We start from the raw sequence: 25,261 nt of genomic DNA, 5'->3' as shown, positions 1-25,261 counted from the left end.
GATGATTACACCTTCGGTTGTGAAACAGAAATGAGCAAAAGTAAAAGAATGAGGTCAGTCGTCGTTGAACTTAAGCGTGAAGACACTCACAGGCTCTTACAAAAGCGTGAGCCTGATAAACACACCAAAGTCGGGAAAAGAGTCAGGCAGGCATTGATAGCCTTCACCAGCCCCCGTGTGTACTTGTTGTGAGAGCACTGAACATTGAAGTTCACTATTTGGGCTGGATGTTTCTGTTTTTTAGGCCAAACAAGGGGAGTGGGTCAAGGTGAGGGGTACTGAAAACGCAGCATTAACATTTCATCTGGCCAGTGTCTCACAGTTTGAATAACACTGATAGATACAATGCCTGTGATGAGTGAGTCAGTTTGAGGATATCTAAGTTTGGTCAGATGGCCTTGGTGAAAAGTGCTGACTGAGACTGAAGCGAACACACAGACAGGTCAGGACATACACCCGCATATCTATTCATAAAAATAGACATGAGCTTCATCAAGATAGAGCTGAGTCGCCTGCATTTTGATGAGTATTCAAAAAAAGATGGATAAGCCTCACTGGGATCTGTCAGGGTGATGGTAATCTCAGGAGAAACAAAAACCAGTCTCTCTCTGGGCCTATATCAAATTTTCCTCCATAATAGTACTTCTTTAAGAATCCCAAAATCCCAGATGATAAAAAATTTGAATGCATTTCTTAAAGAAGCAGCTCAACATTTGGAAAATATGCCCATTTGCTTATTTTGTAAAAGTTAGACAAACACCACTTCATTATCTGTAGGATAAAGCTACAGGTACGAGCTAGTTACTTTAGGACAAAGACTGGATTATTGTGGATTATTGGACCATTTTTCTCATGTTTTCCTGGTATTACTCTGCCTATTAATTTCTCCTATCTAAACTATGTTACAAACAAAGCACTTGGTTTACCCAGGATATAAAACACACTAACCGATTCTGGGTAAAGCTGAGAATTTTTCCTCTGAGAAACCGGCCTTCTAATTTAATTTAAATTCAATGGGGTAATCACTATTAAAGTTGTGGAAAGGCGACTGAGAGAAGTAATAGGGATAAATATGGATGATCCATAAATTGTAATGCATCATAACTTATTATTTATTATTTTTGCTGTATTGTTCAACAGGATTTCTGTATGTTGGAAATGTGGGTTTGTGTTTTAACGCTTGAGTGAAACTGTTAAAAAGCTCATCTATGCGGAATATACTGTATCTCTGTGTGTTTGCGAGATTTCATTCCCAAGCACACAAAGAGAAAAGATAAGATGGCGACTGTCTGCCGGGTACGTCCGCTTTACTGTATTTTAATGTCTGTGTACAGTATCGGTTAACTCTTAGTTTTACAGACAGCAGGAGAGTTTGGCTTTATGCCCACTTCTTCCTCTAACTGAAACTTGCAGAAACTTTAACCTCATAACATAAATATGGTCTACCTGGTGTTAAAAAAAAAGTCCTGCCAAAGAATGTGATGACATTGATAAAATGTACTGACTATAATATTAAGCAAGTCTGTATTCCTTTTTTGGTTGTTGTTTGACTAATTAAACTAACAGCCACCGCTGATCAAGTGAAAAAAGTGCATGTTGTCAGGAAATTGGTTTAATCTTGTTTACTGCACAAAATATTACAGAATGCAGAATGTTCTTTCTTGTCTGTTTGTATCAGACAACTCTCCTTATTATAAACTTTCTTTGAACCCACCTACCTATTCCAGCTTAAGTTTTCTTACCAAGCACAAAAGCTGCATTGGCAATCTTGTACAGGAAGCAGTTCTTAAAAGTTAGGAATTTGATTTTTGGTGTCAGAACGCACACACTCATGTCTGTCAGAAACAGCCAGTCTGCTGACTAAGAGCAAAATTAAAGTGCGACTCACTGCTGATATCTGTCATGTACTGTTCTACCCTTTCCTTCCTCATAAAAACTTTATTTTGGTGGTTCATTGTGTCACTGCTGGAAAAGCTGACTGAAGAGTTGTTATAATGAGAGAATGATAAGATAAGACATTTGAAGACAGAATAACCTTTGTCCTTTCAGGAGCTCTGTGGTCAATGACCAATACCTCCACTGTGCATTTGAAAATTCCTTAACAGTGATTTTTCAAATAGTAGAATATTTGCAACAGACTAGCGACCTGTGCAGAGTGTACTCCACCCTTGCCCACAACGTTGGCTGAGATTGGCCCCTGGCGACTCTGACGTATTAGTGATTGATAATGAGAAAGATAGAAAGAAAGAAGGAAAAACAACAGCATTACATCCACTTACTAAAAATTCCACGGTGTTTTCAGTGGCATCTCTTGCTTCAGCAGTGGGCAGAATTTGCTGGTTGGCATGAAGATCTATCCAAAGATAAAAATTGGACATTTATTTAGTAAATTGCTATTATATTTGTCAATAATGTACTAAAAGGAAAGTGAAAAACGTTCAGAGGTGTTATTTTATATATGACATTTCAGATTGAAAGCCCTCAGTTGCTTATTTTGCATGTGAGTTTCTGAAAAATATTAAAAGGAAATTTCAACAATGCAATAAATAATGCCTAGCTGTAAGGTATGAGTTTTAGCACAAGTATGCAGGTTGCTTGAGTGTATGTGTGTGTGTATAAAGTAAATTAAATAGGACATGGTCCCATCATCATGCTACAAATAAGGGTTTGAAAACATAAATGGTGGACAGACTTTACTATGATGGGCTTAAATAGGTTAAAGGTGTAAGGACAGAAGAACAGAGGGTGATACGAGGAGCTACCACTCTGGCGAGGGTCAAACCGGGACTGAGTGGCGATCAAGAGAAATTAAAGAAGCCTCTGTTCTGTGAGTTAAGTGCTCTCCGTCAGTCTAAGCTTCTGGCCAAAGATGAAGCTGGTTGCCAAGGAGACACACCACCTTCACACAGGACGATGGCTCTCACAAATCAACCCATTCATTCCTGTGACGTGAGCAGCACTGATAACAGTGATGTGGGTGTAGTATAAGCTCGTATGAATGGGACTGCATAGCTCCTGGTGAGTGGTGCCTCGTCTTAAGTCCTGTCTTTTGTGTTTCTTTCACCAATAACGCTCCTGATATGGCTCCACAGGTTATCTCACACATAAACACTATGACTATAGAGTCCACTCCTTAACATGTAACTGTCAACTGTCCTGGCAGTATAGTTCCCCCTCCCTTAGTGACAATGAAATCACAGAGACCATCTTTCTCCTCCCATTGGATGGTGAGCTCCATGGTGATGCCCTGTGATTGGGCATGCCCAGCAAGCACTCCTGGCCAATCAGGTTCACTGTATCCAAGAGACTGAAGCATGTAGGGCTATTTAAATCCAACCAGAGACTCATAAGATGGTTCAGATGTATATTTCATAGTGTAAAAAATAAAAAGCAGGGGAAAAGGTTTACGAGTGGATGAATGTGCAAATCCAGACAGACCTGATTGGTGTTTAAAGTGGTCGGCCCATCTAGACGGTTAAGGAGACACAGAGCAAACCGTGAGTTGAATGACTAAACTTCTGCATCATGTATTTCTTTGGAACTCTGAGTTTGTCCATGAGTACTGATCAAATTTTACTACCTTACTGGACTGATGCTTGAGTTGCAGTACATGAAGCTTAAAGAAATCACGGAGGTTAAATCAAATGGACAGAGGACGGAAAAATTGGAAGTCTTCCTTTCTCCTGTGCAGCTACAGCATGTGTCCGAAGGGCAACCAACTATTGGTCTCTGTTTTGGAGAAGAAATCATCAAAGACCAGCTTGCAGTGGACTACAACATCTCACTGACAAACACGGCGTAAGTGTGCCGCCATTTTGTGTCACCAAATTTTTTGAAACGTCATACTTTGTGTATGTACAAAATGGCGGATAAATGCGCTGTCGGATTTAGAAATATCAGAGAATACAATTTATTTTTTGTGATGAACTTTTTCTTGGTGTTTTTTATTGAATAATATTTTGAGACAGTATTGGTCTGGGATAAATAATTGTGTAACACAAGGGAACCAGCCATCTGGCTGACAGGATTATAGGGAATGGCATGGTGTGTCTTTAACATGAATTAGAAAATGGTGAAAGTAGACCACAGCTAAGACCACTGCCCAGATCCACAGTGTACCCATATAAACAACAATTACACTGACTGACGGCTGCTGAGTGGCAGTCAGAACCCAATTGGAAAATGATTACTCAGAACTTAATAAGCCTTGAAGTGTAGGATCATTAGCACCTGAAGATAAATATATCTTGATATCTGTCACTGTTTCTATGTGGAGTCATTTGAAATCCTTAGACTTCAGTTTGTGTAACATTCTTTTAAGAGGGGAACACTGACAACTCTTATCAACAGTGACATTATGACATTAGTGCCACTTGCACAGGAATATACTGAGCAATTAATTTTAAATAAGCTACATTTTGTCCTCTTTCATTGGAGCTGTTTGTTTTCATCTGCCAGTGTGATACTGATTCGTGACTCAAATTATGGCTACAGTGTTTACCAGAAATCTGTCCTGTCTGTGTAAGTTGTGATTGTTTCTCTCTGAGACTTTTGAAATGTATGACTTTTTTATTGCTGCCAACTTAAACAAATAAAGATTTTTTTCTGTCATACAACAAGTAATTACATGGACCATGTTACATTCTTCACAATATTATGTATGCATGCAGTGTCATAAAAATAAAGGTTTGCATGAAAAAAAAGTGAACTCAGTATAGTAGGTCAGTGATCATCATCATCATCTTCATCCGCTTAGTCAGCCAAAAATAAACAGTGCCATTGCACAAAATGAGGACTTACAGCTTGGCACTTTAGAGACCACATTAGAGGTCTCCACAAAACACAATTAAAAGTACTTCAAACATTTTTCAATGTCCAGTCAAACCATTTAAGTTCAATTTTGAGTTGTTATGTTTTAGGAGGGTACACAGTTGAGGTGAAAAGTTAAATGAATGGCTGACTGAATGAATGAATGAATGAATGAATGGGTGGGTGGATGAATGAATGAATGACGGGTCCTTTCCTAAAAGTTTTCGTCCTCTGTCTGGGGAACGCGCGTCCCCGCTCACGTGAGGCTGACGATGCTCGTGCACATGTTCCTCCCAGGGTAGTTTGTCGCAAGATGAGAAACTTCACTATTTTCAGCTATTTTCACCTGTAATATTTTGTCCATGTCGTCCAGGGAAGCCTACATCAAGCCTTGGAGTGATACGTGTGCTGAATTATCTACCGAAGAGGGTTTTACTGGGGGTTAACGGTAAGTTTTCAAGTTAAGGAGCCGTCTAACTTGTGGAAAGACGTCCAATTCATACCTGTCTTTCAAGACGCAGTCGTCTCAGCTTCTCTTCCGGTCAGTACAAGTTGGTTACACTTACTACACAACGCAAATTAGCAACTCTCCCTCCGGTTGGTTGATAAAAATCCCTCCATCTCGCTTTTTATGAGATTATAGTTTAGTTTCTGCCGTTTGTTGTCCTAGCTACCGTCGCTGCACGTGGTCGTCATGGCGATAGAGCGTGAACGCGCAGAAGGAGTTCTCGTTTATTCTCACCGCAATATTTAATGTGTAGAAATTATACTTCGGATTTTTTCATCTGGATGCAAACAAAGTAATGCTAATTATTTTTAAACTGCTGGAAATAGCACTTCGTCAGAGCAATTTTAAAACACTTAAGTTGAGAAAAATTTTATTATCTTACCTTCTTACTTCATCTGGTATTATAATGATTATATTTTGCTGTTTGCTATCGATCATCTTTAGTCCATCTGTCCATAGAGTCAGAAAATAATGAAAAATCTCAGTTGTAGTTTAAAATATATCAATTTCACATATTGAGTTTGAATGTTACATTTCACAAGAACGCCAATTATTACATTAGATTTACAATCAATACATTTTACCTGAGAATTATGGTTGGTAGACATTGAGAAGTTTTTACAAAATAAAAAATTATAAAGATTCTCCAGCCAATAATATAAAAAATAGCTAAAATAAATTACTCCTTTATTGGGTAAAGTGTTTAAATGCTTTAAATGTTTGTTTTCTTTGTGTTTTGTTTGTTGTTCAAATGTGAATATGATGCTTTTTTTTTCACTCTCACTAAATATGGTACAACCTTTGGTTTTTCACTGTTTGCTTGACTAAACTAGGGGATTGAACTATTAGAATTTGTAATTAATAATTTCTGCTATATTCTTATGTTTTATATTTTGTAATAGTACATTGTGGTGTTACCACAATCTAAAAGATCTGAGTATGGGATAGTTTTCATAGAAACCTCAGAAGTATTTTACACAAGCTATTCAATTTCAATTCTGGCGTTCTCCAAATTTTTATGTTTCCCATCAGCGATACACCCTTTAACCACTCGCATAATGAAGTCAAACCATTGAAGTCATTTGCAGTCTGTCTTGGCAAATGTCACATCAGCGTAAATGGCCTCTATGGAGAAAAAACACGGGAAACGCAGCCCCTTTATTCCACGGAGCAGCACTTTGAGGAAAACAAGTGCAGAAATTGTCAGTGAAGCAAGACAATCCCTGCGAGTTCAGTCCACCCAACGGCCATTTACACCCAGAGATGGACCCAGGCAACTCTTTGGAAAGAGTTCTGTCCATGCAGACTGCAACAACAGACCTCCATCTACCTTTAGGTTAGTTACAAATGCTTTTTTACTTTGTCAGGTTCTTAGATTAACTGTAAGTCACATGAAACCTGTAAAACCAATCAAACATTTTTCCTGTTGCAGTCTACATGCTCAAAATTTTGATGCCCCTGATTCAAGGCCAGGTTCAGGGACTCGTCTTTCTCCACTAAACCATGTAAGTTCCAACACACACATTCTGGGTTTGAACATGCCAACAGCTCCCTGAAGCAACTGCACCAGATTAACATTGGCAATGGGGTTTTTATAAGCAAGATGAAAACATATCTAGTTTAGTAAATGAGATTACATTGTAAATAAAAGACATAAAAGATGGAATAAATGAGCAAATATACATAAAATTTTGCAAGTATTTTCATTGGTGGATGAAAGCCCTGGCTCATTGTTCACAGCATCATACTACCGTTATGTTTGTGTACCACCAGAATCCAAAGTTTCCAGTTCCCTGTGATGCAGAGGATACATTCAAAGCTTTTCCAAAACCCCCTGCTGACCCACTGGAAGTGAAAAGGGGGCTGGCAGGGGCACGGGCACGCCTCCTCAGGGTTGGATCTCTCACCACTTTGCCTCCTGTAGTGGGACACACAGATGGTAAGTCAGGAAAAAATATTGTTGCAAGTCTGGATGAATGGCAAAAACTTGGTAAATGAAAGAAAATAAAAGACGTTTACTGAATGTATGGCACAAAGAAAGGTAATTATTATATGCGGTCACTATCCATTCATCACTGCTTACAGTACAATGTCAATAAAAGAAGGTACATTTGTTAAACAGCTAAAAAAAAAAAAGCACACTGTTCATTCCAGTCAATGCATTGCTCTAAATCCTCTTTGCAAACACTAGTGCTAAAGCAGTTTTCTAAAATGGAAATGAATGGACCCATTCTCATGCTGACATACCTGATTTACAATCTCTATAGTTGGGCTGGATGCAAAACGTAATTTACTGGCGATGTTTTGAGTAGAAAATGACCATGATCTCTCTCTCTGACATTCTCCTGTGAAATGGCTCTGCTCTTTGCAGTGCTGAAACAGATAAAGGAGGTTGACTGAATTCTTTTACCTGTACACAAGTTGCATGTGTGCTGTGTGTTATTGTGCACGACTAAATGGGCATTCGTACTTTCAGCCAGCAAAAGAATGTTTCTGCAACACATATAACCATCTAACCCTGGCTGCATCCTTTCTACGTATTTAGTGACAGAAAGAATAAACCCAGGGCCAGGACAAAAGCAGGCTTCACCTCAACAACTCCTCAATGCTGACCATACCGATGTCCACAGTGGGCACCTCAAACCTGGCCCACACAGAACAACAAATGAAAGGTATGCTCTCTGCCCTTCCACTTGATTTGCAAGGTCTGGCCTTCTCTCTTGTCGGCCCTCCACCCTCTCCTGCGCCTTCTTTTGACTGAGGTGACATACGGACAATGAGTTGAAGATTTACAGCTACACAAAGGGTACATTGGTAACCAGTAATTGATAGAGTTTGCACCTCCTGTTTATTCATGACATTCCTCTGTGTCCTTTTTTTCTTGACTTTTTCTTGTTCATGGACCCAAAATGTTTAATTTGTAGCTTTTTTTTGTTCCTGTTTATCCACAACTTAACCAAGTTGCTTAGAATAGAAATTCTGACCAAATCATTATAATTGATAGTATTTATTTAATTACTTGTTGTTCTTAAATGCCAACTCTCTAATCCACATATTAACAAAAATAAGGGCTAATGTTAGAGTAAATTTATATTAGAGTTATATAATACTATTAGGTGATTGTTTGCACCTAGAATATAAGTAAATGTGTCACTTTAAGTCATGGCTACTTTGACAACACACGTTTGTTCCTTTAATCACACCTAAATTAGAAGTAGTGTTATACTTGATTCAGAAGCAAAATATTTGAGATGTTCAGTTCGGCTCATGTTCAGCGTTGATGACAGCTGAATATATGAAGTAAATTAGATCAGTAATGGTGTTACTAACTAACAGAACAAATTTTTCAACTTGGGACACTCAACTCCATTTTAAACCGTCATATACTTTACTGGACACTATATCTTGGTCACAGTTAAATCCAGCTTCTTGGCAAGCTTCATCCCCAATGAAACGGTAGCTATCTTTCATTACTATCACATGTCAGCTTTTACACCTTCACAGTGCAGAGAGGCTAAAAGCTCTGTTTTTTTTCTGCCGACCTCATCAGCTGTGTGTCAGCAGAAGGGGCATAACTCTGAGTGTGAGGTTGGGGGCCGTCGTTACAATCCATCCGCCTATCGATTGGGTGGGGCAGCTGGGGCTATAGAGGGGGAACAGACCATAAAACACTTTTACAGGAAATCTGGGCTATTGCCTGCAGCATATCCACCTCCCTTGCAAGCCAAGTTAACACGCAATGTTTGTATAACTTGTTGCTGACACAGAGAGGTCCCAAGAGATCAGACTGTGGTCAGTTTATGATGAAAGAGGATAACTTTAAAGACTTCCCCTTCTTGATTAGTGTTAAGTCTGAGCTTTTGAAGCACTGTTCTTTACTGTGGCAATGAGTAATGTTAAAGATGCGAAAGATGAGATATACAGAATGTAAATCAGAGAAATAGTTGAACCAGAAGTACACTAAATGCAAGTGGAAATAGACACAGCATGACAGATTAATATGATGAGTTGGATGGAATATAAAGATAGGGGAGATTAGACATCCACTAGCTTCTTTTTCTCCAATAAGCCAGAGCTTTATAGCTCCAAATGGCTCTCTATTAGATTTGGGTACCCATCTGGGCAAGGCTGGCAGCAGCATGTGTTGTGACTGCAGTGCAGCGGCCAGGCCTAAGACAGGGATGAGGTCATGTCTCAGAGAATGCAGTATCACACAAAGAGGCCTTATTATCAGGCTCTTAATCCTATCAGACAGAGCCAAAGCCCCCTCACTGACATTCACTGCAACATGCCTCAGCCAGCACTCCCTGCTGCATATGCCCTGTGTGCCAGTTTATACCAATCACTAAATCTCCTTCAAAGTGAAAGTGTACTGTTGGAATGACCACATACTGTATACGGATGTCATCTACCAACACCCTCAAGTGATGCTTGGGTTGAAGAGAAATATTTTTACAATAGCTTGGATTAGGAGAGCTCAATATGCTTTAGTTTATCTGTATTTATTCATTATTACTTTTTCAATTCGTCAAATACTAATACATCACAAAGCACATAATGTTTCACATAATTTATTGCAGCACTGAGCCTGCTCTTTGTTTATGAGTGGAACAATGCAGACTTCACAGTGACATGCATGGATTAAGATTCAACATTCATATGCAGAGGGCAAGCCACAACACACAGCACAGCATGACACAGCACATGCTTTTCGGGCACTCTTTACAACAGTAAGACTGTGGAGACAGCTCACATTGACAAATCATGAGCAGCTTTAACCAGACAGCCCACAAGGCTAAGACTTAAGTTCCTGTCTGTTGGTGATTGCAGTTGGAGATGCTCAGCATCACACGTAAAGCCAGACACGAAGATTCACCCACACACAAAAATGTACAAGCAGCCCAATATGAACAGAACACAATTTTATGTGAGTACCTATTTGCCTACTTGGCCGCACTTTACAGATAACCACACTTGCACGCACATCTCAACCTCTACTGCAACAGGGACACCTAGTGTCACTTGATTAACATGCATCTACAGGTCTCTTATCGTATCAACTCAGCCACTTTTTCATGGATCAATGTTCTCTGACACAAGAGTTCATCATTTAAATGTTTTTCTGTACAATTTAATTTGTGTTTCCAGAATTATTTTAAGATCCCACATCAAGTAAAGTTCACAAACAAAATGAAATATTTCTTGACAAGTGAGCAGTCACATCACAGTTTCAGAATCTAAAATAACCAGGCTCTTTGTTTTTTTGATCTCTGATTCTTTGTACCAACAGTAGAATAACTCAGCCGGGTGTTAAGTCGGGACCCACAGTCTGCACAACAGGACAGAGAACAGGTTTGCCCTGACAGAATAAATGAACTTTATTGCTGTTTTTGGTATTTATTTATTTATTTAAAGAAATGACATATTTTGTACAGCATTTAGCAAGTTTAACATACCACTCATCCATTTAAGTCATTTTATTTCATTTAAACAACGTCGCCAATCACCAAATCACTGCTAATATGCCTGAATGCATTGCCATGGTATATAGCCCCAAGGCTAGAAATGTTATTTCACCAACATACACACAGCCTCTGTCTCTCTGTACATGACCAAGACTTTGTCAAACCTCGATTGGGGTGTTGTTGCTAAGGACCTCACTTCCACCACAAGTTGAAACGAGCCAATAACTGTGAGAACTGTTAGTTTGGGCAACCACAGTTTCCTTTATCGCACCAAGCAACGAGTAAGGGGGCATGCAAATGTGTAGAGAAAAGAGAAGGTACATGGTGTGTCAGAATCTGCAGACATTAGTGTGCACCCATGTTTTTAACACACATGCACGCACTCAGATACAGACTATTTCACATCAATGCAGACACAAGTGAGAGGAAGTTTATCTGTGGATGGTAACCTTTCATTGTGGCATCAAACTTCCTGCTGTTTTATTTTAAGACAGTGAACTTATGAACCATGCTTGCCACTCATCCTCACTGTCTGCATTAAGAAGTGGCTAACTGCATTTCTCTGCACACTTTAGAGCTGGGGAATGGAGACAGCACCTCAAGCACAGAGGAGGATGCAGAGTCACTGAGGTGGAATAATGCGATTGGTTCTCTTTTGCAACAACTGGAGACTGTGGCTGCAGGTAGTTTGACATATGCAAAAGCAACCTCAATAACAAAGTGCAGACAGAGGACTTAGATCACTCTTGACCAAATTTCACTCAAAAAATATATATTGCAGTATTACATTTTTACCTTTGGGTTCTGGTCCTTGTCTCATTTCTGTTTTATCCTTGATACATTTAATTTTCAACCAGCAGGATGAGGAATAGATTGTTTTTTTAGCACAAGCAGATGGTAATGCATGAAATCTCACAAAATGAAAAGGAACTATCATATCAGTCACTGAAGAAAGGCAAACAAAACAAATGGTGTTATGTTTGGCTTTCACGCAGAATTGTCCCAGCTTGCAACTGCAGTCTGGCACCAGCGAAGTGAAATCCATGGCTGTAAATATTTCAACGCTCTACAAATTTAATGGAAAATTCATTTGAAAGATAAACATTAAATATTTATTGCTCCAAGTGCCTTCTGGCTCATGCATAAAACACCTTTCAGATTGCAGTGGAAATTGCAGCGAAGTGTCGAGTGTGAGACTGCAGCCGACCTTTTTTAAAAATGGCCAGACCCTGTTATTTATGCAGGGAAAACATTTATTTTACCTAAAAAACAAGGAAAAGACTCCACCCTCTGTCTTCCTCTGCATCAAGATTGTAGCTGCCTGTTGTTTCCCTGTATTTAACTATTGAAACTCAGCCTCTCAGGAAAAGAAGTTGAATACTGTTTTACTTCTGAGCAATGAATATAAATGTTGAAAAATTGAACCTCAAGTTCGTCATGCAGATAGTAAATGTACACTATGCAGCAGAGCCCTTTTCACATGAGTATTTATATGGATCCACATTTGCCAACACACACAAGAGAATGTTTTCACTTGTGTGCTTACTCTCTGTGTGAAAAAGTTTGAACTGTGCCTTGAACTTGACTTCATTTATTTATTTATTTTTGTAATATCTACTTTCCTGCAACGCTAGGCAGCTCCGAGGGCTTGGTGGACCGTCTGTGTGATTTGTGTGACTGTCTCCATGGGACCTTGTCAGAAGCAGACATGCTCGGTCGACGCTGTAAGAAGAGGTCAGGGATTCTTCGAACACTGTTCCACCTCATTGACCTCAACTCTGCTCAGCTGAACCTGTACATCGCAAAGCTCTGCCTTGCTGTGAGTCAACTGGGTGTGTGTGTGTGTGTTTATACCATTAAGTCTTTGTCAGAAAGGACATTCAGGGCATTAAGTGCTTCAAACACAAGTTATGTGAAAGCCTTTTTTCTTGTCTCCTGCTCCCCAGCTGTGTGTTCATGGCAACAACCTGCTGAACATCTGTAAACTCATCTTCCAGATCAGTCGCAGCGAAAACAATGACATCTTTTTCCAGACCAACTCCATTGTAGGTAGGGATTAGTCCTTATGAATTAATGCTGATGTACTAAGAGCCATTTTTGTGATTCCTCAAACCTGTATGGATTGTAACCACTGATGCTATTTTTTATATGTGAATTTAGACTCGTTGCTGGATGTACTGAGCCATGAGGATGTGTCTACATCTGGAGAAGCACTCTTGTACTGTGTTGGCACTCTCAAATTTCTCTCAGGCAACAGTGCAATCCTTAGACTCCTGCTGGACAAGAACTGTATTGGTGTGGCTCAGAAACTCCTCCAGAGGCTTCACACAGTGGAAGAGACCCACTTCACTGTAGCTGGCCACATCCTTGTGCAGGTGAGACATTTGATATGATTTGGGACATGCTGGATAGCATTAAAGAAATGGCTTTTGAAATCAATAAAAAGGAAAGTTAGACAGTTAGACAAAATATTTTCTTTCTGTCTAGTATATAAACTGCTACAAGAGTATGATGTTGTGTTCTGGCCTGGACATTTCAGTCCAAAACACTTCTGAACATCTTCTGAACATGATTGCAGTAAACCATACAAGTAAGGCAGTGCTTTATTTCACACAAATGGATGGAAATAAGCAGACCACAACTGCCCAAAACTGTCATTGCTGCCGTGTGTTGGAAATTTCTGTTTCCCTCTAGTGATAGAATGATTAATGTCCATACTGAATAGTTTCCGGTCACCCTGCTGAATGCCATCCTGTACGGGCCAGCAGCCAGCCTAAATGAGCATATGACTGACACTGTGTGCAAGTCACAATGCAACACTGACACACAATACTGACCTAAATACAGACCCTCAAGGTATCATGTGTACCCTAAACCACACTCACTCCTCACTTTCCTTTTTTTGTCCCTCTCCATCTGACCTCAAACCCCTCTAGCTGACAGCAACCCTGAGGAACCTGGCTGATCACCCTGATTCCCGTCCACTCTTTGTGTCCTTCTCTGTACTGCCAGAGCTTTGCCTGGTGCTGCGTCATCACCATAAAGACCAGGACATCTGCACCAACATTTCAAGAATATACAGGTGTCTAACACACACTTCCATATGGTTATAATTATTTGATCTGTGGGCAATAATGTCTCCCTTATGTTTTCAGGCTTTTTCTCAGATGAATCAAAACAGACCATCATTCACAACTCACACTATGCTGCTTCTTCTTTCTCCAGCAATTATTGTCTATTTATATCAAATCCATTCTCTTTCATGATTTCATGATTGATGATTTGATGTTTTTTTTTAATCAAGTTGTGTCTCTCAAAATGAGTTGCAATGCATCAGAAGACGTGCAATCAAACATGTCTCGTCCATTGATGATGTTGCTATCAATTCCACTTGTATTGTGACCTTTTTTGGCAGGTCAGTGGTGAAACTAATAATTTAATGGACAAAATGTTTTAAAATGATGATTACAAAAACACATTGTAGCAAACCAGATAGCAACTGGATTGAGCACCAATCGTACCACGCTCAGAGAGGCCGGGACAAAAATGGATTGTAAGGTGATTTAGGTTAATCAGTCAACAGTCAACTAAATGCATTTCCCAAGATCTGACCAGTTTTAAAGGTTTGCCTCAAGCTTCATGCCCCATTTTATTTATGGTTCTTCAAAAAAATTCATACCTAATATTGGGGAAAATTTTGTCAAAAATATTACATTTCACACACATATTGAATGATTTTGTGCTTTTTCTGAGCCAGATGGATCCCTGATTAAAGTCAGCTGCAGTAACCCTCATCACACAACATATTCCATTAATCATCTTTAAATCATGCAATGGCAAGAAAAGTTGAAATTATATACAAACACAATGATTTTAAACTCATAGCACATGTATCAGTGTATTGCTCTTGTCCATATTGAAAGTATCATTCAAGCATTAACAGTGTTGGCTGAACAGAGTAATTCAACTCATGAAATAAACAAAAGCTAGTCAGAAATTATGAAACCTAGACTTCAGTCAGTGAAACCAGATTTCAGAGAAACTTTGACTAGACGCTGAAACTGAAACATTTTGCTTTTGCTGTTCACAAAGAACATCTGTTGATATGAATCACAGCTTACAAAAAAGGAGATCAAGAATTGTTGATTTTTGGGAAGAATATGCAGCATTATTTATTATGTAAAAATGCACTGCATACCAACATGAAACACCTTCAAGTAAATGATTTGGAGTTTTGCTGGCTCTGGATGTGGAAAACAACAACAATTTACAAGATAATTTCATGGCTGGGTGATGCAGCATGACAATGAAACCTAAATGTTAAAAAAAAATCAGCTTTAGACTGATTGCCTGAAGGTTCACTTACTTTTTCCAGCAGTGCTGTGAATGTTTAATCAGTGAGTTCAGTAAAGACTCAGAAGATTACAATTCATTGTGTGTTACTAGCTGAAGCACACTGGGTAGGTCTACACTTTTAACTTAAATTAAAATTAATAAACTTTTTCCTCCCACTGGACTTTGAAATAAATACTGTGCCAAGAGTAGCTGTAGAGGTGAAGGGGGCATTATTGAGTCTAAAACTTGGCAAAGGCCTTCAGCACCAAGGTTACCCAAGTCCTAGTGATCCTTACTACAGGGTCAGTGTCCTCTGGTCTCGCTGCCAGCAGCAGAGTGCAATGACACTAATGATGTCCTGACTTCTCACCTTCAAATCCTCTTGCCAGGTCTCCACCCTCCTCCTCTATCGTGTGCACATCATCAGTGAATAAGACACGGTTTAGTACTTTAGTGTGAACTACTTTCAGTTTATATTGCAAGGCAATTACAGGGTTTTTCCTGCTGTTAAAATAAATACTAAAATAAATACAATATTTTTGCCCAAGATAATAAAAAAAAACAGACCAGGCCTACTTATCCATCAAGCTGTGTTGTTTTTAATGTCTCCATATTTAGTCAGCAGGGCAGAGCAGTCAGTGGGTTTAATGGTCACTAGTATTTGTTGTCCCCTTTCTCCCTCAGTAAACTCTCCTCTTACTCGGAGTGCCGCCTCGCCCTCACCCAGACCCCTGACTGCTACCAGCTATTTTTAGAACTGCTGAGCAAACATAACCAAAAACAGGTGAGTCCACTAGTCTCATCTGTATTTGCAAACTGTGTGTGTGAGTGTGAGAGAGAAGACATGTTTTTTCCAGTGTTGATCATGTAACTCCACTTAAGCATGTTTACCTTCAGAGCAAACTGTTTATGTACATTAAGTCCAAGCACATTTGGTGGACGCTGTGTCAACGTTGTGCACATAGTGTTCCTGTTTTAGTCCTCTGTGTGTGTGCGTGTGTGTGTTGACACTCATGATCTTGGGGAGGAATGAGCAAGTCAAGGAATGGGGGGTGGTGGAAAAAGAAAAAAATAAAGGAGAGCTTGAGTGGAGTAGAGATGATGCAGAGGTAGAGGGGCGGAGACCTGACTGACGTGTTCTTAATCTAACTGGGCATAAACAAATACACATGACAGTAATACATGATGAATCCTAGGACATTGAATCCTGTCTTCATATCAATGTCTGTGTATTTGTGAGAGACCTGATATGTTGCTGCTCAGCTGCTCTTGCCTTATTTACTTGGTGAGTGTCAGGATACAAGTGTGACTTATGGGGTAATATTTTTGAATCTTCTTCTCAGTAAAATTTCTAATAAAGTTAAAAAATTAGTGTGAAGTGACTGAGACTTTAGCCATACATACTATACAGTCTAAATGTCTACTGATGCAAGTCCATCAACACAAAATTACTGTGATATTTTGATCACCATGTAATTGCCTGGATTCAAAAATATTTTCCCTGCTCCAGATATAAACAGATTCTAAACAGACCAACTAACTGATTAATAAAGAAAACCAGCATACTTGCTTCTTTTTACCCCAATACTGTACAGATGTGGAAGAAATAGTTGGTTCCTTCTGTTAAAGAAAGAAAAACACACGATGATTACTGACATAACTTGAAACTGACTAATTAAACTGACTTGGACAAAACTGATGATACCCTTAACTTAATATTTTGTTACACAACCTTTTGATGCAATCACTGCAATCAAACGATTTTTGGAACTCTCAGTGAGACTTCTGCACCTGCCGACAGGTGTTTTGGCCCACTCCTCATGAGAAAACTGCTCCAGCTGTTTCAGGTTTGAAGGGTGCCTTCTCCAGGCAGCATGTTTCAGCTCTTTCCACAGATGTCCAATAGGATTTAGATCAGGGCTCATAGAAGGCCACTTCAGAACAGTCCAGTGTTTTGTTCTTATCCATTCTTGGGTATTTTTATCTGTGTGTTTTGGGTCATTATCTTGTTGGAGGACCCATGACCTGGTCTTTAGAGTTCATTGTACACTGCACAAATTCGAGACACTCTGTGTGAGAGGCATCAAAGCAGCCCCAGAGGATAACTGAGCCTCCTCCATGTTTCATAGTAGGTACAGCAACTGATTCTGCGATCTGACACTGATGTACCTTGACCTTGGACTTCACCTCTAATTGGAAGTTGTTCTGGGCTCTTTGACTACCATTCAGATTATCTGTCTCTTCAATTTGTCATCAATTTTCCTCTTGCAACCACGTCCAGGGAGGTTGGCTACAGCCCCGTGGACCTTAAACTTCTGAATAATATGTGCAACTGCAGTCACAGGAACATCACGCGGCTTGGAGATGGTCTGATATCTCCTGACATTTACCTGTAACATGCTTGTCTATAATTTGCTTCCTAATCTCCTCAAAAAACTCTCGCCTTAACTTTCTCTGTTTCATGTTCAGTGTGGTGCACACCATGATACCAAACAGTAAAGTGATTACTTTTCACCCTTAAAATAGGCAGACTGGCTGATTTTAAGATCAGCTAATTTTTATTCTGTGTGTCTTAAGCTTACCATCTAACTTTAAACCAAATGTGCATTATTAAGACTCGTCTAAACTAAATTTTGGATGATTGGCTTTTATCCAGAAGCTTTAAAATATTTGACAGATGCAAATCTCCCATTGTTCTCCCACAGGACCTTGTTGTGCGCCTTCTTTTCACCCTCGGGAACTTCACAGCCAAGAGTGATGAGGCTCGACAGCAGCTCTTCCAGTGCGAGGGCTGCTTGGACACACTCTTCCTGGTTTACGGCACATACCAGCGAAGAGACACTTCACAGCACACACCCTTGCAAAAAGATGCCTCATCCCCCAGAAAACCTGCTGCTTCCCCCATGAGCATGCAGCAGGATGACGATGTACTGGTGAAGCTGGTCAGAGTGCTGGCCAACATGTGCATCCACTCGACTGTAGGTCCAGCAGTGGCATCCAACACAACCTGCATTGAACTTCTGATGGAAACAATCGGTGAGCAGAAACCAAGAGAAACTCATCAATATTTGTATTAAGTCAACCCCTTTTTACCTTACTTTTTTTTACAAGGAAAAAGTAACCATCATTAGCAGTTGTGCAGCTGTGATACTCTGAGATTGACCTTTTTTTGTCCATATTGTGGAAGTAGTTTGTAGTTCTGGTTTAAAAATAGAGGGCTGGTTCTTTGTAAGTACAGTAAGAATCTGTTGGTACCCAACCACTTCCCGTGTACTGGGAACAAGACATAAGACTTGAGGTTGAAAACAGACTTCTCATTTATCTATTCATTCCTTCCTTTGTTTTCCTCTCAGTGTTTTCTGTTCAGCTCGAAGCCTCTTTTGGTATGGTTTGCTTTGCTTTGGCTTGGCTTTCTATATATTTTTTTTAAATCTGACAGAGCGAAGCACCACAATGCATGAGCAGGATGTTCTGTCACATTTCACAGTCGACTTGGTTTGTGTGTGTGTGAAATTGTCCCATGTGGTTAGATGGTTTCAGGACAGGTTGAACTGATACGCAGGTGGTTGTGAAACTTTCAATTTCTATGCTGCGTGCCTCCTACGCGTGCTTCATGGCAGTTGGAAGACAGAATCAAATAAATAAAACAGGGGTTAAGCTGGTGCAAAATAAAATGTAATAGGTTGCATAGATGAGGCCAGTGAGTAAGATGGGAAGCAAATTAAGTAACTATAGACAGAAACATAAAATGAGCCATTGAAAATAATATTGAGAATATAACAGCAAAATTGTAACACAGGATGAAAGCACAGCCTCGGCTGATCGATGAACTGTTTTCATTAAATTCATGACAAGCTGTGCTGCTTTACATTACACAGCTTTGAAGAGGACGAAAGGGGCGGGGTGGGCACAACAAAGCAGCACTTCCAGTCAGACCCAGAAACTAAATTCTGTGTGACACAGGGGCGCCGGTTGACAGTGCAACCGCAAAACCCGCGATTTATGACCAAGCACACGACATCTGCTGCTATATCAGGAACAGACTTGGTTTCCAAGCTGCTTACAATGTCATGGCTGCTCGGATTGGGTCACAATGACCTCTGCATGTAGCTCATGATCAAGCCGAATATATCAGGCCAGAATGTACCACAGATAGCAGCTGCTTTATGATAATGTGTGACATCAGTGTGAAGTAGGTGCTAAAAGACTCAGTGTTTCTGCATGTTTCTTATTTGAACTGCTTTTATCTGTCCGTAAATTATCATGTATATCTATTTACACCTACATTACAGTTGAAACACCAACATTTTCACTAAGGGAAACAATGCTGTCACCTGTATTCATCACTAGACGGAGGCTCACTTCAGGTGCATGAGCAGTGATATTTCAGCAGCATTGAGGCCTGTTCCTTTTGGCTGGACAGTATGGATTCTCCCTCTGTTGGCTGCACCTTATACAGGAAGATACGTGGGGAAAAAGACAAACATCCCTGTAGAGGCTTTTTCTAAAAAAAAAAAAAAGTAGTGTTGATTAAAGGTGATGCTTACTCATGAATTTTTGTTTTGTGTGTGTGTGGCAAACCCAGAATTGAGGTCCGTGCAGGAGAGCGAGGAGCTGCTGGTGAATGTGGCTGCCACCATCAACAATCTGTCCTTCTACCAGGAAGAGAGCTCTGCTGTCAGACACAATGAACTCACCATTGCAAAGTGTAAGACATTCCTACACTGAAAGAAATGTGTATAGTGTAAATTCTACACTATTTTTGTCTCACTTTTTCATCCCCTCCTCCTCTGCCCTCTTACTTCAGTACTGTTGAAGTTGGTGCTCAGCTCCAGTATGGACGCCATGCTCGAGGCCACTCGTGTATATGGAAACTTGTCACAGTCCAAGGATGTGCGGGACTTTATTATGCAAAACAAAGGTAAATGGTGGACACAAACATAAATGGAGATACGCGAAAGACCCAGTATGGGCAGTTGAATGCCATATTAGTTTACTCTTGCAGGCAGAATAAATAAACCAGAATAAATTGAAAAATGCACTTAAGATGTTCAAACTTCCAGGCCCATAACTTTAGAGCTCACTTCAGAGCAGTGGTGCAGTACACAACTGTACATACGGTTGTCATGTTTGGGCTGGACTTATCTGCAAGGCCAGCTACAGTCAGTATAAACATGACCGCTGACTCTGGTGATAACATTGCTCTTATCTTTGTCCTGCTTTGTCCTCATCCCCTTAATCACTCCATCATCTCCCTCCACTGTCCCTCTTTTTCTCAGTGCACCAGTTTGTGGTGATGCTGCTCGACTCAAAAAGCACTGAGATGTGTTTTTCAGCCTGCGGCGTCCTCACCAACCTGGCTCAGGACCCCCCCAACCGAGTCAGTCTCGCACTAGAGGGGGCTGCTACCAAGTAAGGACCCTTTAGGGAGGAGGGAATGTGTGTATGTGTATGTACACAGTACATATATTTCATTTAGTGAAAGAGAAACAGGGTTTTGCACTAAATATTCTAAAGATCTGAAAAAGTCTTTTGTGTCTGGATCACTTGCCAAAAATGACAAACCTTTGAAGAGCAAACTGAGCTTCAGATTTCAGATTCTTTGGCAAAGGTATTGTGCAACACTGCTCATGAACATGAACATCATGCTACTAATCATCTCAGCTTTGGTGTCATTTATTCATTTGTTGAATTGATATATTTGTAAATTTTTAACCCATGTGGATTGAAAGGGGAACAGATTCAGATCCATTATTGTAGACAGTGCAAGTTTATGAAAATTAGCTTTTCTTAAACGATTAAGTTTTTATTTCCTACACAGACACTTTCTCACACACACACACACACGCATCTCTCTCTATTCAGCCAAGTGGAGCTAATACCCACAAACCTGCCGATCATGTGAATTCTGCTCCCTTGAATCATGTGATGTCTGTGTGTGTGGGAACAGTCTGGTGGACAGCCTGAGAGACTTCGGACCAGATGACTGGCAGCTGGCAGGACAGATCTGTCAGGCGCTGTGGAACCTGATTGGTGGTGGTTCAGAGAAGCTGCTGGACACAAAGGAGAGCAGCTCACTGCTGCAGATCCTTACAGCATACATAGGTTGGTGTTATTATTAATACTTACATAACAAGGGAGGGAGCCATCAGGGAGAAAACACACTTTCACTTACATTACAGGCCAAAAGTTTGGACACACTTTTCTATTCATTTGAATGAGGTGTGTCCAAACTTTTGGCCTGTACTGTACATCAGTGGATCAGTGGCCCTCAGGGGGGAAGGAGACACATATAGCTCAAACGTGTTACTTCAACAGTCACATCTGGAAACTGTCTGAACAATGTTTCATACTGAAAATGAACCTGAAACCTCTCATCCTCTGTCTAATATTTTTCATGTACCCCCACCAGATGAAAAGGAGGCTCTGAAGTGGATAGAAAATGAAAATACAAGGGATTTTCACAGGGCAAGCTGGGAGCTGGAATTCAAACCTGTAGCTCAAAAACTGATGAAGGTGCTCCAACCTGTGGACCTGGCAGCCTGGCATACCGGGACATGAAGTTAAGAGTCATTTTTCCATAGAAGTAAATCTTTTAATCTTTATCAGAATGACTGATGGAGCATTTGCTTCATCAATTAGTATCAAACACTCATCCAATGGAAGTTTGAAATATGGCTGTGAAAGTTGGCAGCTGCCATCATCCGTTAAAAAGCAGAGATGTTCAACCTGAATTTTTTATTCAAAAATTACAAAGTTTTCAAAAGTAGTATATGCATCAAAACTCAGATTGATGAGTTTCAATCACACTCAGGTATGTTCCCAATGCATCATTTTGTAAAACTATCACAAAATGCTTAATAATTCAAGCTAATTACTGAAACTGCCAACTTTTCACAGTCATTTTTAAGGCCCACAGATGGTCAGTGTTTCATGCTCAAATAATTTGCAATAGATGTTTGGTTGAAGAGCTTTCGTGGCTGGTAAAGGTTATTATGCAAAATGTAGAAAGCAGAGTGAATCTGCAAGAAGCAGCAGCAGAATCGACGTGGGCGTATCGAAAATCTTCTCTCAGTTCACCTCAATAGACAAATATTTGCACTTCCATCCATGTATAACTTATTTCCTCTCTTAACATTCTCATCATATCTAGCAGTCTGTTTTGTTTTTGATTTTTTCCATTTTTCAGTTTCATGCACTTTATGGTAACAGAGGCCTTGATTTCTGACTAAGTACTCACGAGTACAAGTTCTCTGCACGTTCACAGATTTGACCTGTTGTGCGTCATTGGGATAGTTTGTGATAATGTATTCTAGAAAGTAAATGACTAAGCTGGAATTTACCTCATAAGCAAACTCTTTATTCTATGTTTATGTGTGACTTTGGACCTTGTTTGTAATAAAGCAGAAGAGACCAGGACATGTTGCTCCTCAAAGCCTTTATTATTACACTGATATGGGGCCAGGCAGTGCTTACAAGTTACACCAAATAGCCTTAAGTACAGCATTTCAAAATCACATCGTTATTACATCAAAACAAATCAGAAACGGCACTTAATTCAAAAACCCTGGTGTCAGATCCCCCAGATCTCACACCATAGTGACCTTAAAACAACCACAAGACAAGCTGATGTGTCAAAAAACGGTAAGTCATTAGCCAGAACTAGTGACACACTTTCTCTACACACAAATTCTCAGGTTGATATGAAAGACAGTTGGCTGGCTGACATCAAGGTCGCTCAAGAAAATGCTTCCTATGCCATGCTACGATCTGGGAAAGCCACCAAAATGTGAAGACAGTTTGGGGGATAACAGTGAGTTTCTGCTGGTGATGTTCTGGCAGACAGGCCTCTCAGGCCTCAATGGAAAACACCCTGAAGTTCTGACAAATTACCTCACAGGGAAAATCCTTTCCGCGCGAGATGCAACATGGACGCAAACAGGAAAGAGACAAGGTGTCTAACACAGAACTCCCCCTTTTCTCTAACCTAATGTCAGGAAAGAAAGCAAAACTGAACTCTCAAACTTTTACAGTAAAATTGAAATTCATATGAAACTCCCTGGACTGCAACAATGACAAACTATTCCACTGAGTTCAGCTTTGTGAAGACAATGAAACTCCATATCTCTCCAGGAGTCATCTTTGCTCACAAGCACTCCAATGTGCTTATTACCAAAGGTGATCTAATTTCCTGCATTTGTGCAACTGAGCTGTGGAAGTAGGCTGATGGTGACACGTGATTGTGCTATGACTGATTCCTGAATTGTGTTGGCCTCCCCACATTGAATACGATCTCTTTGATGAAGCGTTTAAGTCAAATAGGAGACAACTACGAATGATACACAACAATTCAATATTATAGTTTATTTTTTTCAGCTTTTTTCATATAATTTCATAGAAAAAGTGTCAGTAACCGACAGTCAGAAGTCTGAAAAAAACCTCCACTTCCTCTGAAATCACTTCCAAATGTACCATTCTTTTATCTTCCTCATCACCCTCCTCCTTCACTCATTCATCTGTCTGATTCTCTCAATCCCACCTCAGGAGAATGCAGTACTTTACTAGTTTTAGTAAACAAAAAACAAAACAGCAGAGGTTTCAGGCCTCTGTTCAAAATTAAATTTAAAAAAAAAAAAAAGCTGCTTTTGCACTGGTTAGACTTCCCCAGCAGGGAAATAAGCACACCTACAACCTTTTGCGTTCAACAGTCATCGATCGCAGTCGGCCCTGTGTGGGCGAGCCGGGTCCCCAAGCAATGGGAATGCAGCAGCCCGGGAAAAGTCTCTGCTCGTCAAAGAGCACTTCTTATATATTTTATAGAGAAAAACAGAAGAGGTATTCATTCACTGGTAAAATTCACAATCCAAAGCTTCAAAAGTGTTAGGACCACCAGGTAGTAGGGATAAGCGGAAGACAGATCGGGTGTGGTTTGGGCAACCAGAAGCAAATCCCTCCTGGAAACCTGGTTTCTAACTTTCTTTTTGATTAGCTTTTTCTTTTTCCAAATACCCAAAAAAATAATAAAGACATCATCAACAAATGATAGACATATCTCACTATAACAGAGCTACAGCAGAAGCAAGAAGTTTTTCCTTCAAAGTGCCTCGCTTATCTTTTTTTTTTTTTTACTTTTTCGACACATGAAATCCAAAAACGTACTTTGTTTTCTCTGTCATTTCTGTGAAACACACACAAACATCCACACCTCAGTCAGCATGAACACAGAACACATACACACATGTAGAGTTTCAACTCAAAAAGGGCTCAGACAGTGTTGTTTGAGTTTCTTTCCACACCTCTCCAGCTTTCACGCACTCCTTGGATTAGCTTACATTGACATTTAAGATTTTGGGTGGGGGTAGGGGACAAGGGGGAAGGGAGTTAATGCAGTGGATTTCTAGTGGATAGGGTTTTGGGTGGAGGGGTGATGGGTAAGGGGGGGATTTGGGGATCAATATGACCCCACTGAATACAACATGGGAGCAGCAGCATCAGCACGTATGCACACTGTGCTGGATATTTCAGGCACACGTAAAAAATACCGCCAAGAGTTAATGCTTCCATCTCCACTAACAGCAACCAGATAGACAACGTCCACTTCGCTCAATACAAAATGAAATAAAAAGATTCAAGAAACTAAACACATTACAGTGACAACGGATTCAAAGTGCAGACTCCTTGCTGCACATCTTTCTGGGGATTTTCTGAGGGTCCTCACTCTACCAGAAGACAGAAATGGGTTTGGCATGTTGGAATACTGAATCATGGTCCTGGATACCTCCGGTGTCAGTGCTCTGGCCCGGCACAAACTCCCCAGCTGAGCAAGAGTTTGTTCCAGGCAGCCCTCTTTTGGTCACATTTGGCACTGCAGGCAACGTGAACTGAGTGTATCCACCGGTACTTTGAGATGACTATTCTTCTGCAGTTTTTTTTTTTTCCTCCTTACTTTTCATTTGTTCTGATCCTCTTCTCCACATCCATCCAACAAGCACTGTCACAACCCAGGACTCTCTTCCACATGTCTCTTTTGTTGAATTCCCCCCACCCCCATGATTTTCTTTTTTTTTTTTTTTTCCTTGAAGTGTCCCAAAACAAGCAACAACAGTGACAGTAAAAAGACAATGATAAAAACGCCAAAAGCACT

The 25,261-nt window shown here is 40.2% G+C and overlaps 1 protein-coding gene across 2 annotated transcripts; it reads left to right on the top strand.

Annotated features, from left to right (window-relative positions):
* Window positions 1–5,199: 5,199 nt before the first annotated feature.
* Window positions 5,200–22,536, top strand: armc2 (armadillo repeat containing 2). Of its 2 annotated transcripts, XM_029496414.1 has the most exons (18): window positions 5,200–5,257; window positions 6,350–6,653; window positions 6,750–6,822; window positions 7,091–7,256; window positions 7,863–7,989; window positions 10,608–10,669; window positions 11,358–11,465; window positions 12,417–12,601; window positions 12,729–12,831; window positions 12,943–13,157; window positions 13,719–13,864; window positions 15,802–15,901; window positions 17,823–18,153; window positions 19,703–19,825; window positions 19,925–20,038; window positions 20,397–20,529; window positions 21,068–21,222; window positions 21,530–22,536. In XM_029496414.1, the coding sequence occupies exons 2-18, from the start codon at window positions 6,436–6,438 to the stop codon at window positions 21,676–21,678; spliced, it is 2,508 nt and encodes an 835-aa protein (XP_029352274.1). In that variant the 5' UTR covers window positions 5,200–5,257; window positions 6,350–6,435; the 3' UTR covers window positions 21,679–22,536. The 2 variants fall into 2 exon arrangements, with proteins under 2 accessions (XP_029352274.1, XP_029352275.1); XM_029496415.1 differs by lacking the exon at window positions 5,200–5,257 and having other exon boundaries at window positions 6,314–6,653.
* The last annotated feature ends 2,725 nt before the right edge of the window (window positions 22,537–25,261 follow it).

The sequence above is a fragment of the Echeneis naucrates genome, chromosome 24 (genome assembly GCF_900963305.1).
Source record: "Echeneis naucrates chromosome 24, fEcheNa1.1, whole genome shotgun sequence".
Taxonomy (NCBI): Eukaryota; Metazoa; Chordata; class Actinopteri; order Carangiformes; family Echeneidae; genus Echeneis; species Echeneis naucrates.
Note: the sequence above shows the minus strand (reverse complement) of the source record. Positions and strands in the feature narration are given on the sequence as shown.